General features: G+C 38.1%; 2 protein-coding genes and 1 long non-coding RNA gene across 3 annotated transcripts in view; 2 read left to right on the top strand and 1 right to left on the bottom strand.

Moving 5' to 3' along the window:
* The window catches only part of LOC107749805 (serine/threonine-protein phosphatase 2A 56 kDa regulatory subunit beta isoform-like), a 19229-nt gene extending 13585 nt beyond the window's left edge, over positions 1-5644 (top strand). Inside the window, exons 8-13 of the mRNA XM_016564985.1 lie at positions 1653-1706; positions 1839-1889; positions 3002-3121; positions 3280-3407; positions 3528-3629; positions 4631-5644. Of these exons, the coding sequence (XP_016420471.1) occupies positions 1653-1706; positions 1839-1889; positions 3002-3121; positions 3280-3407; positions 3528-3629; positions 4631-4799 (624 nt within the window). The 3' untranslated portion in view covers positions 4800-5644. The remainder of the gene's footprint in view (positions 1-1652; positions 1707-1838; positions 1890-3001; positions 3122-3279; positions 3408-3527; positions 3630-4630) is intronic.
* Positions 5645-6933: 1289 nt separating this feature from the next.
* Positions 6934-8795, top strand: LOC107749832 (uncharacterized). The gene is made up of 3 exons (XR_001641092.1): positions 6934-7193; positions 8251-8361; positions 8488-8795. It is a non-coding gene; the product is annotated as an uncharacterized LOC107749832 (long non-coding RNA).
* A 929-nt stretch (positions 8796-9724) lies between these two features.
* Positions 9725-10527, bottom strand: LOC107749831 (glycoprotein hormone alpha-2-like). Its single transcript, XM_016565017.1, has 3 exons — positions 10410-10527; positions 10133-10317; positions 9725-9854 (listed from the first exon to the last, which is right to left on the bottom strand). The coding sequence occupies exons 1-3, from the start codon at positions 10525-10527 to the stop codon at positions 9750-9752; spliced, it is 408 nt and encodes a 135-aa protein (XP_016420503.1). The 3' UTR covers positions 9725-9749.
* Positions 10528-12908: the final 2381 nt, after the last annotated feature.

Here is a 12908-nt window from a genome sequence, read left to right as displayed (position 1 = left end):
GTGGCCATATCAAATGCACACACACACACACACACACACACACACGTGTAACCTCCCTTTGGAAAAACATCCTTTTTTCACTCTTTTGCCTGTAATCTCTGAGGCTCAGGTGCTTTATGTGTTTCTTCTCTTCAGGAAATATATTAATCTGTAAATAAATGCAGCATGTGTGCGCAGACTAGGATGTCGTCATTTAGTTATGTAGAGTCTCAGTGGTTCTTCTTGAAACACTAGGTTGCTTTCTTAAAACTATGAGTCTATCATTTATTATGCTCAAATCACTCTGAACCCGTTGAGTTGGTTCATTAACATATTGTATTGAAGTCCAGATTTTTAGTTACTATAAACACAATACATTAATTCAGTTTATATATCTGACATGAAGTGTGTCTGGCCTAGGGTAGGAGTTTTGATGTCAAGGACAAATATGATGATCCTCATAAAAGGGATCCACTTCCTAAAATATAAACTCAGCTATATCTAAATGATGTTTATGTTTTCATGTACTAAAACATATTTTTATATGTACTAAATTTGAAATGTTCATATATGTACTAAATCCTACTAAATCATTATTGTTTACTTAAAAAGGTATTAATATTGGGTCTAAAATTGAAGTTACTCAATATTAATTTCTTGTTTATTGAGGTGCTGTATAAAAGTAACATCACACTTGCTGTTTTTTTTTCTTTCTGAAAATCATCAGGGTTGTGATTACTCTTGCTCATGTGATATTGCTTAAATTATATTTATATTCAATTGCTATATTTATATTTAATGTTTGTTGAATTTCCAATTATTTTCTTTTTTGCAGTTAGTTGATATGGACTTTATCCAATTTCTAGAGCTTGCACCTAACTCAGGCTTTCTCACATACACCCACATAATGTACTGAAAGTGCAAGCTTCGCCACTGAGAAGGTGTCTGGTGTGATGCTCACAAGGAACAGGACATGTGCTTTCACCATTGTGCCCTTGTGCAAGGCAAATCACCTAAAGTTCTTCCAGGAGGACTGTCCCTGGTAAAAGTTGATCAAATTAAGCAACATTTAGGAAACTGTAATGCCATTTTCATGTGTGCCATGTAACTACTCGCAATATCTAACCAGCTTATAATGCAGGTTTACTATTGCTGTAGTGCACAGTATCTGCGCAGTACATATGCTACACATCATGTTTCGCATAAAGTTACACCTACATTATTGGCACCTACATATGTATTTTTCAGTACAGACATGCATCACGTCAGTGCATTGACTGCTGCAGAAACTCTGGTGATGATAAAGCCATGTGGTGGCATTTGGGATCTTGAGTAGAAGAATGGTTTATTTGTGAAGTTAGCTCAGTGCTTCAGATCAAACCATGAACATCAGATAAGGGCTGTAGTCTTTTTCTCACAGTGAAAGAGTGAGCTTTCACTATAATCAATGAACAGTCTCCTTAAAGCATGGTCTGCACTGATCAACAACTCCACAAACATGCACACACACACGCACGCACGCACGCACACACACACACACACACACTCATACCCTTTAATCAGAAGCACTTGCAGCTAAAATCAATAAGCCTTTGAAGTGACATCTATAGTGTGTAAAAAACCTGTAAGTGACTTTATTAAAAAGCACACTTCTTTGTACTCTTTTAATGTAGCTGGCTTACTGTGTGGTGCAATTTATGGAGAAGGATGCCACAGTTACAGAACATGTAAGCCTAATTTAATTATGTCATGCAATTTCATATACATACCAGAATTGCTACTAATACCATTATATCTGTGCTGTCACGCCAAAAAAGATAATTGTCTTATTCATTTGTCTGTTTTCTGTCCTTCATTAGATCATCAGGGGGCTGCTGAGATACTGGCCCAAAACATGCACTCAGAAAGAGGTGAGAAAAGCATTGCATACATAAAGTTTTAAACCTCTCAGACAAGGGTTCTCAAACGTTTTTGTCAGCAGAACCCCTTAGACCAGGGGTAGGCAGGACTGCGGCTCTCTAGGACCGAACTTGCCTACCCCTGCCTTAGACAAAAAAGATTCACTTGAAGTGCCCCCTGAGATTTTAAGTAAATATTTCAAATATTTATAACACATTTGCATGTTCACAGTTCTCTGATGCTGATAAAAATTATAATAAGTATTATTATCAGTGTTTTAACTAATTACACTTATACTGTAAAATATAAAATGAATATTTGATAATTATAATAATGAATAATTTTGAAACACGCAGTGCATCAGACCAGTTATGCAGCCTTTGAATTGATAATCACACTAAGCTATATCACAATTATTGCAGCCCCATTTATTTATTATAATTTTACATTCTATATAATTATAGAACACCTGTTTGGGAAGCCCTGTCTCAGATAATGGCTATGTTTTCTTCCAAGTTGCACGTTTAAAAAACAAAAAAACATAAATGTGTGAATAGAAACCAGGTTAGTGATAATTACTAGTGACAGACTAATACTGTATATGTAACAGACCAATGACATGACATGATTATTTCATTTATGTTGAGAAATTTTAAGCAGATGCTGAAGGTTGTGTTGTTTGTTAATGCCGTTAATAGCTGCTGATGAATTATGACATTTGTGACCCTGGACCACAAAACCAGTCTTAAGTTGCTTGGTTATATTTGTAGCAATAGCCAAAAATACATTGTATCAATATTTAGATTTTTTTTTTGCACCCTCAGATTCCAGATTTTCAAATAGTTGTATCTCGGCCAAATATTGTCCTATCATAACAAACCATTCATCAATGGAAAGCTCATTTATTCAGCTTTCAGATGATGCATAGATCTCAATTTCGAAAAATTGACCCTTATGACTGGTTTTGTGGTCCACTGTCACATTTGTTAATTCACATTTTGCTGAAAGAGTTTTGAAATCCACTCACAGATCTGATTGAAAATGGACTTCACTCCAAGTGTGCTTGCCTGGAAATATTTGGTAGTGTGTTTATACAGTATATAATTCTGTCATGTGATCCTAGGTGATGTTCCTGGGGGAGATCGAGGAGATTCTAGACGTGATTGAACCGTCTCAGTTTATCCGTGTGCAGGAGCCTCTATTCAAACAGATTGCTGCATGTATCTCCAGCCCTCATTTCCAGGTCAGCTTCCTCTTTCACACTCGAGCATCCTCCCACACTGTGTCGTTCACCAGTGCTGCTCGTCAGACGTCTTCCTGTAGTACTTGTGAACACATGGAGGTGATGTATGCACCTGTTTGTGTACAGGTCCCTCATTCTGTCTCTTTATTCTGTCTCAGGTTGCAGAGCGGGCTCTGTATTTCTGGAATAATGAGTACATTCTGAGTCTAATAGAGGAGAACTGCCAGGTCATCCTGCCTCTGGTCTTTGGCACGCTGTACAGAGTTTCCAAAGAGCACTGGAACCAGTCAGTGTCATTCTAAGATGCGTCTAGAAACTTCAATAACGTTAATGCTATTGACATCAATTAAGACAATGCAATTGTTTTTGCATAGGCCTGTTAGACATTTCTCTGTTGTCTTTTTAGGACGATCATCTCTCTTATTTACAATGTGCTGAAGACGTTCATGGAGATGAACAGCAAGCTCTTTGATGATCTCACTGCCTCCTACAAAGTGGAGAAACAGAAGTGAGTACATGACAGTGCTGAAGTCAACATGAACAGTATTACACCTCATTTAGCTTGTAAAAGTGTAGGACAAGACTTCATAGGTTGCTTCCTAAAAAGTGGTCATTACATACCAGAATAAAGCCAAGTTGTTGGATGAAAGGAGTTCAAATATAATTGAAATTAAAATGGATAAAAAAACAACAAAAAAACAACAACAACAACAACATAAAATGGATAGGTGACATCAAACGAGAATTAAAGTCACTTTGAAGTATGTCAAGCTCAAAACTTTGCCAGATCTTATAATATATATATATATATATGCTAATACATATATAATACATATAAAATATAGTAGGCCTATAATATAATTTAATATGTAAATATTACATGAATAACTAAAACCATTAATTTAAGTTATATATGTTATTACATAACTTAAACCTGATAAGTTAACATAATAAAATGCCTAGAACTAAAACTGAAATAAAAATAAATTAAAGATAAATAGAAAAAACTAATTAAAAAATGCACAAATAAAATTACTTAACTAAATAAAATTAATATAAAATTTAAAATAAATTATAATAAAATATACAAATTTAAGCTAAAAATAGTAATAATTACTATAATGTTCTATAAGTTACACTAAAGTCACTGGTGTCTGTTTATGGTTAGAAAAACAATATAGGTAAAGGTAAAAATGCCACTGAAAACCAATTCCATGGTGGAAATATTGTTTCTAAATAAGTAAATAAATAATATTATAATAATAATGTCTGAAACTGGAGCAAGTTATAAAATTAATTTTATTTATTTTTATTCTATATTTATTTAACATTTTTATTTTAGATTTTTATTTTTGTAATAAAACAGACCAATTAGGCTGGACATGTGTATTTAGAAGTTAAATGTGAACAAAGCACATATTTTGATCCGTTTTATCTTTCTCTCATCTTCACCTAAAGCCTTTTATGCTCTGTTTTACACTCCTCCCCTTACCTCTTTCCTCCCTACAGAGAGCTGAAGAAGGAGAGGGAGCGAGTCGAGCTGTGGAGAAATTTGGAGGATCTGCAGGAGAGGCGGCTGCAGAGTTTGACCGAGGCCAGCAGAAACCAGAAGAACCTGCAGGAGAGAGAGAACACAACCAAGAGCCAGTCAGAGACCAGCGCTGCCAACACCACCTAGAAACCATACACAAACACACACACACACACACACACACACACATAAAATATCTCAGCACTGTAAAACACAGTACTTACCTGACTTGGGAACCAATCAATGCCTCAATCTCGGTCTGAAAACACACACGCACATCATGCAGACACTACCGGCACAAGCACATGAACGACAGCCTGTCCATATGTAGATATCTGAAAAACACTGAAGCACACATCACACACAACGAGCGAGATATAAAAGAGAAAAAAATGAGTACCTCTCACATGCGTCCTACTATTTCATATGCTTCATACACGCTTTTCACACACCTACCTCTCTGCGTCTTTTCTTTCTATTCCTACACGAACCGGGATCATCAACATTACCATGCGAAACATACCTGCATGGGGTGACACACATGCGCACACTCGCAATCAAACACATCCTTCATTACTGTCATTCCAGAACTGCCTCTGTTTCTCTCGGGCCCGATCTGAGCCCCCCGTCAATCGACCAACAGACTCTGCATTCTGTCAAACGCTGAAGAGGAATGAATTATGATGATCCTAAAGATGAAAATTCTACAGATTCTAATGTTCCTACTTCTACAGCTTATTCTATGAGTACTACTTCTATGCTAATATAACTGATGTTTTATATATATATATATAAATATGATATCTATGTCTGATTATAGTGTTGGTGGGGGTATTCTAGTGTAGCACCTCATAAACATGACTGAAGTATGCTGCTAGGTAAAACTAAACTTGCTCTGAAGTGACAACACTTTAGTCTGTTCTTATGTTTTTTTTTTTACATTCAAAATATTTTAATTTAGCAATATTCTCATCTGTTTTGAATAATGTGTGTCCGGTGATTTTTTATTAATTTTATTATTATTTATTTCTTTTTAAAATCAAATTGCTTGCAAACATTCTCTTTGTACTTCAGTACAGTTTCAAGAGAGGACAGTCTCTTATTTTTGTCTTGATTTTTGTGTTTTTTTATTGCTTATATTTATTGATGTAGAGGATTGCTAATGGGAAGGAACTGCGTGTGTAGGCATATTGAGAAAGCTTAAGAAGAATCTGATGCGCGAGTGTGTGCGGATGTTGTAGAGAAGTTTATTACAGTTTAGAAGAAAACAGGGATTAGATCAGAATGTACCATTTACTTTGAGTGTGCGTCAACGCTCAAATGAACTGCCACTGTTGATTATTGATTTACAGTAGTCTGTCTGAGAAAAGGGTGAGAAAAGCAAGCACTCTTGTTCTTGTTCAAAAGAAAGCACCTGGATTGACTCCTTTTGTTTGAGAAAACTGGTATCTGCAGAAACATCACATTTCATAGGAACAAAAATGGAAAAGAAAAATGGAATAGATTAGACATGGCAATAAATATGGACTGAAATTATACGCATACGTAGCATCACTTAAACTAAAGTTGCACTGTCCTTTTGATCAATGTCTTGTGTTTAAACATAGCAATGTATTTTTGGGGGACAAGCGTCTTTGGGATCTGAATGTATAAAAGTGGGATGTAAACATGAAAACTTGTGTTGAATAACTCATGCATCATGAACACATTTGTCATTATTTTCACTCAAAACCTTTGACACCTCTGGGGTTTTTGTTCACTTAGTAGCCTACCATATGTGACCCTACACCACAAAACCCAAAAAGGGTCAATTTTTATGAATTGATGTATGGTTTGTTAGGATAGGACAATATTTGGCTGAGATACAACTATTTGAAAATCTGGAATCTGAGGGTGCAAAAAAATGACAAATGTGTGAAAATCACCTTTAAAGTTGTCCAAATGAAATATTGAGAAAATCGCCTTTAAAGTTGTCCAAATGAAGTCCTTAGCAATGCATATTACTAATGATAAATACATTTTTGAAATATTTACGGTAGGAAATTTACAAAATATCTTCATGGAACATGATCTTTACTTAATATCCTAATGATTTTTGGCATAAAAGAAAAATTGATAATTTTGACCCATACAATGTATTTTTGGCTATTGCTAGAAATATACCCGTGCTATTTATGACTGGTTTTGTGGTCCAGGGTCACATATTTATACATTTTCTTTTACTTCTGAAAGTTGTTCAAAGCTGACCATTTAGTTTTAGTCAGGCTGAAAACGTTGTTCACAATCACATCATTGACATGAAGCCGAAGTCATTCATTCATTCCTAAAACACGAGCAGATGTTTAAAACGTGTTTGGTTAAGTTTGCATATAGTGTGTTGTAATGTCCCGGTCTAGATTAATGGTAATTATAATTAGAGTGATGTCAGATTGTCCTATTAAAACAGCAACAGCTTTTAAACAGCAAGGCATTCGGTGAAACGACATGGTTTGCTAATTTTCTTCCTAAAAGCTTCTGGCATCTGCTTGTGGAGTCAAACAGGTGAGTTAATCTCCTCCAGTTTCTTGTTTTATTGCTGTTTTGTGTTTATAATTCAGTTAATTCAGATTTCGCCTCAGTGTCATTTATCGCGGTAAACAGTCTTGTCAATGGAAGTGTAGATCTTGATTTCAAGTTAACATTTTATCATGGCTGGCGTAAACAGTCACATGACCAAAGCTGTTGCAGTTTGCTCCTCTGATGCCCTTCAGAAAGAACGACCATATTTTATACATACAGGGTAATATTTAAAATGTCTATAATGAATAAGGCTGTTCTGTCTGACATTATAAAACTGTACATTTACAAATATTGTTACATTAAATGAAACCAACAAAAAAATGGAAGTATTCTTTGATTTTCCCCTCTCCCTAATAACTGCCTGATAGTTAAACAAAAGTTATCGTTAGCCCATATAAGTTTGCGTATTCATTACCTGTATGTAGCCTAATGTGCGTTATGTAATGGAATTTGCGTGACAGTTAAAATAATTTGGAACATACTTTTCCGCTCGAAAAAAGATGACAATTACGAACGTCTTGTTTATGATTTATATATTTAACGGGAGTGGTGTGTAGAAATTGGGATTTCTTCAGAATATGATTCGCAGTTCAAAACCCCCGGAAAACCGGACGCTGGCGACGTCTGCTGGTCACGTATGTAAATGCAATCAGAGGCCAATTGCAAGAACACCGGTACTCAATATTTGGTAGAATAGGTTTTCTTCTGTTATATATATATATATATATATATATATGTGTGTGTGTGTGTGTGTGTGTGTGTGTGTGTGTGTGAGGGAAAATGGTAGCCAGAAGAAGGCAATTAATCCTTGATAATCATGTCCGTCAGAGATTCTCCATTAATTCATATATTAATTAAGATTAAGAAAAAAATTTAGCTGCAAACTCATAGGATTATTTTTTATGATAATTCATGAAATACATTATTGTTATTCATAATTTCTTTCAGAATGTACCCTGACCACTTCTTAGTGACCGCTGTGAATTTTCTGCTCCTGTTTCCTGGGTTTTACTCCACCATTGCTGTGACGACCTTGCAGTGTTTTCGTGGCTGTGCGCTACGTGATTCTGCTTTTGTGGCAAAGAAGCCAGGATGCAGGAGTCTGCGAATAAACGCTGAGGCATGCTGGGGCCGCTGCCACACCTGGGAGGTGACCAAAACCTGCTATATTAAACTTATTTATAGAACTGTTTTTAAAAAATGAGAACACGTGGTGTATACGTTTGTGTATTGAGTTCTGTGTGACATATGTGTTCTTGCATGTTTTATATCACAGAGGCCAGTTCCGGAGCCGCCATATATCCAGAGGCACCACCGTGTCTGTACCTACAGCCCTACACGGCACCTGACAGCACGTTTACCAGGTTGTCGCCCTGGTGTCTCCCCAATCTATTATTACCCTCAGGCCTTACAGTGTGACTGTACCTACTGCTCCTCAAACCACACAGAGTGTGAAACCTTTTAAGGGCACATACACACAACTCATTCGTACACATTCTCTTCTTAGCTTATTATGTAAAAAAATGATGAATATTGTTATGCATTAGATGTCATATACTTAAACATGATTTAACAATAAAACATACACAGAAAACATCATGTACTCCTTTATTTTAAAAGATTAGACACATTTTATGCAAACATCACCTTATAAATATATAGTACGTAAGATACATTCTTTATGTCATTAGGTGGCACCGACATTAGAAAAGGTGACATTTTTTTTTATTTGAACTATTAGAGTATCTGATGCTATTTGCCATTGTTTTATATTGAATTGTTTTATGTAGTCTTTTACTTTATGTCTTTACACCACATTCGAGAACATTTCACTCATGCTGTTTCAAACTGTGTCATCTTACAACTTTAGATACAAGATAAAAAGAAAAGAAGATGATATTATTTTATTATACCATTCAAAAGTTTGGGGGCGGCAAGATTTTTTTATGTTTTTGAAAGAAAATCTCTTCAGCTCACCAGGGCAGCATTAAGTAGAAACAGTAGTACTGTAAAATATTACAATTTACCATTTTATTATTTTTATTTTAAAATGTCATTTATTTATGTGACGACAAAGCTGAATGTTCAGCAGACTTCAGTGTCACACGATCCTTCAGAAATCATTCAAATATGTTGATTTAGTGCTCAAGGAATATTAAGTATTATCAATGTGGATCAATGTTTATCATTATCAATGTTGTGCTGCCTAATATTTATGTGGAAATTGTGATACATTTTGTCCAGTTTTATTTGATAAATAGAAAGTTCAAAAGAATAGCATTTATTTGAAATAGACTTTTTTTTTTTTGTGGTAAAAATGCAAAAGATGTTACTGTCACTTTTGATCAATTCAATTCAATACTTGCGGAATGCAAGTATTAATTTCTTAAAATCCTACTGAGCCCAAACTATTTACAAGTCAAATGAAAATGGTCAAATCAGAAAATAATTTTCATTAAAAAAATGCATATTTTAATAATTACACACCAGTCTTAGTGTTCCAGCACAGCATGAGTCACGCGTTCTTTATGTGGGATCTCAGTAACGGGATTTGTGGCACATGTTGCACCGACAGGCACGCGCTGTCAAGATCTCCATATCATCATGATGACGGCCTCGAGGACAGTGCAGACGAACTTTGATCTGAGAAAAGACCGATGGAATAAATATTATCATTAATACACTTTCAGTTTTCTTAATAAAAAATGTTGACAATGTATTTGAAATGATTTCCTAATAGAATAAAACAGAATAGATTATTATTGCATGACTGAACTGGTGGAAATTGTTATGTGCAGAAATCTACAGAGGACCATATAACCATTAAAGTCTTTAGACATAATGGTTCATAACTGGTTCTTCTGATGTAAAACTGGTCTTAATAATATAAAAATGGGTTGACCATGGTGACAGTGCTGTACCTTGGCATCCTTGCTAATGGTGCAGCAGCGGGAAGCAGACGTTATGTTGCGGGTGAAGTTGGAGGCCAGCAGCACAGAGTAGCGCGAGGGGAAAGCGCTGGACTCACAGTAGCCCACGCAAGCGTACACCAGCTGAGTTCCTCGACAGGTCCCTCGCTTGTCTGTCCGTATGGTCACGTTGAATGCTGTGTGTAGACAGAGGGGTAAATTAGTACTTTTCTCATAAGAATGAGTTTATGATTGCTTCATAAAAATGTGGTCACTCATTTCCACTCACGGTAAAGGTGGCAGCCAGGAGTCAGGGCTTGAAAACTCCAGCCAATAGGCATTAGCAACACCAACAGAACCATAGGCAACATCAGCACTGCCAGATCAGATGTTACGCAGCGGAGCATGTTAACCTGCAAGAGTTACAGCAGTTTAAGCCAGTTCAGTCAGAATTCACTCAAGAAATGCCACTATGTAGAATATATCACCAATACAGAAATGTTGCTTTCATACACTCTTTGTAAATGACACATCTTTGAATCTTTTAGTGCTGCGTGACTTTAATAAAACAGTTATTTATATTTGCACGTTTAAACAAAGGTAATGTCGGGTGGTATTAAACACTGTTGTGAGAAGTCAAAATACTAAAGAAATACATTTTTGGTTAAGGGATACATTTTTTGATTTTTATAAGCCACTGTGACTGAAATGAACCTTTCCATTAAGAGATGAAATTTTCTTCCTTAAACGTTCCATTTTTTATGTCAGATTCTTACATTCATTAAATCAATTCAATAATAATAATAAACTACAGGTCTGTTACCATTTCAATGACCTTTGCACTGCAGAAGCTGCATCTGAGGTGGTATTTAGATATTTACACGGTTTAATTACAACTGTATAAATAATACTATGAGTTTTAAATATAAAATGTTGGGAAATGAAATGTGTCCCAAACAGGCCAGAGACAAGAGGAGTGCAGGTAAACAGAAGGGTTTATTGACAATGCTGTAATGGTGAGGATCGAAGGCAGGCGAGTATGAGAGATATATGAAAGTTCTTGGTTTCTTAGCTTCTTGATAATCTGGGTTCTGATTGTTGCAGGAATCCTGGAGATGAACCGGAAGTCTTCTGTCCAGGGGAAGAGCAGGGGTTGGTAACCGAGCATGCACTGGAAAGGGGTCAGGCCGGTGGTATTCTGACGGAGGGAGTTTTGTGCATACTCGGCCCAAGGAAGGTAGCGGCTCCAGCTGTGCTGATCGTCATGGCAGTATGACCGGAGGTAACGTCCGAGCTCCTGGATCCTTCGTTCAGTCTGGCCATTCGTCTGTGGATGGTACCCCGAGGACAAGCTTACTGTCACTCCCAGTAATCGGAAGAAGGCCTTCCATACTCGGGAGGAGCCTGGAGGAGCGAGAGGGTCCGTTGGCTGCCTGGGTGTCCAGAGCCCAGTACTTCATGCACTGAGCCCAGAAGGGTCTGACGCTGGGAGGTGGGAACGTACGTCTTCCCTTCTGGGCAGCCCGGCGGAGCAGGTTCGGTGCGAGTGGCGTCATGGATGTCCTGGTTGATATTCCACTGTATGGGGCTGACGATCAGGGCTGGAGGGAGAATGGGTTCTGGTTCTGTTGGAATGTCGGGAGAGTGAAGACGGGATAGCGCATCAGCCTTGCAATTGCGATTTCCAGGTCTGTAAGTGATTGTGAATTGGAAACTTGTGAAGAACAAAGCCCATCAGGCTTGACGAGGGTTGAGTCTTTTGGCTTCATAGAGATATTGGAGATTCTTATGATCCGTGATCACTGAGAAAGGGGGATGGGCTCCCTCCAGCCAGTGACGCCACTCCTCCAGGGCTAGTTTGAATGGTGAGCAGTTCCCGATTGCCGATGTTATAATTCTGCTCCGCCGGGTTCAGTTTCCTGGAGAATTAAGCGCAAGGATGGAGGATTGGAGGTTCCCCACATTGCTGTGACAGCATGGCCCCAACGCCGGTGGTAGAGGCGTCAACTTCCACGACAAATGGTACCTGGGGATCCAGATGGTGAAGGATGGGGGCCGTGCTGAAGGCCTCCTTGAGCTGGTTGAATGTTTCGCGGGCATGGCTGTTCCAGGACAGGGACTTGGGTTTGCCTCGTAGCATGGAAGTAAGAGGGGCCGTGAGCATGCTGAAACTCTTCACAAACCGTCGATAGAAGTTCGCGAATCCCGGGAATCTCTGTAACTCCTTCACCGACTGTGGAAGTGGCCATTCCCTGATGGCCTTAACCTTCTCCTGGTCCATCTGGATACCTTCCTTACTGATGACATATCCGAGGAACTGGACCGAGGAGTGATGGAATTCGCACTTCTCCAATTTCAGATACAGCTGGTGTTGACGTAGCTTCTGAAGGACCTGCATGATGTGGTGGCGATGTTTGACCAGGTTCCGGGAGTAGATGAGAATATAATCAATGTAGACAATCACAAACTTATTGAGGAACTCCCGGAACACCTCGTTCATGAAGCTTTGGAAGACGGACGGGGAGTTTGACAGGCCATATGGCATGACCCGATATTCATAGTGGTCTGCGGGGGTAATGAACGCCGTCTTCCACTCGTCGCCCTCCCTGATTCGAACGAGGTTGTACGCGCTCCGCAGGTCCAGTTTGGAGAAGACGCGAGCTCCACGGAGTTCCTCCAGGGCGGCTGGGACCAGGGGAAGTGGGTATGGTAGTTTCACCGTCTGGGAGTTCAGCATGCGATAGTCGATGCACGGCCTCAAGCCCCCGTCCTTCTTGCCCACAAAGAA

Source organism: Sinocyclocheilus rhinocerous, unplaced genomic scaffold (assembly GCF_001515625.1).
Source record: "Sinocyclocheilus rhinocerous isolate Xijiao unplaced genomic scaffold, SAMN03320098_v1.1 scaffold1131, whole genome shotgun sequence".
In the NCBI taxonomy this organism is placed as follows: Eukaryota; Metazoa; Chordata; class Actinopteri; order Cypriniformes; family Cyprinidae; genus Sinocyclocheilus; species Sinocyclocheilus rhinocerous.
Note: the sequence above shows the minus strand (reverse complement) of the source record. Positions and strands in the feature narration are given on the sequence as shown.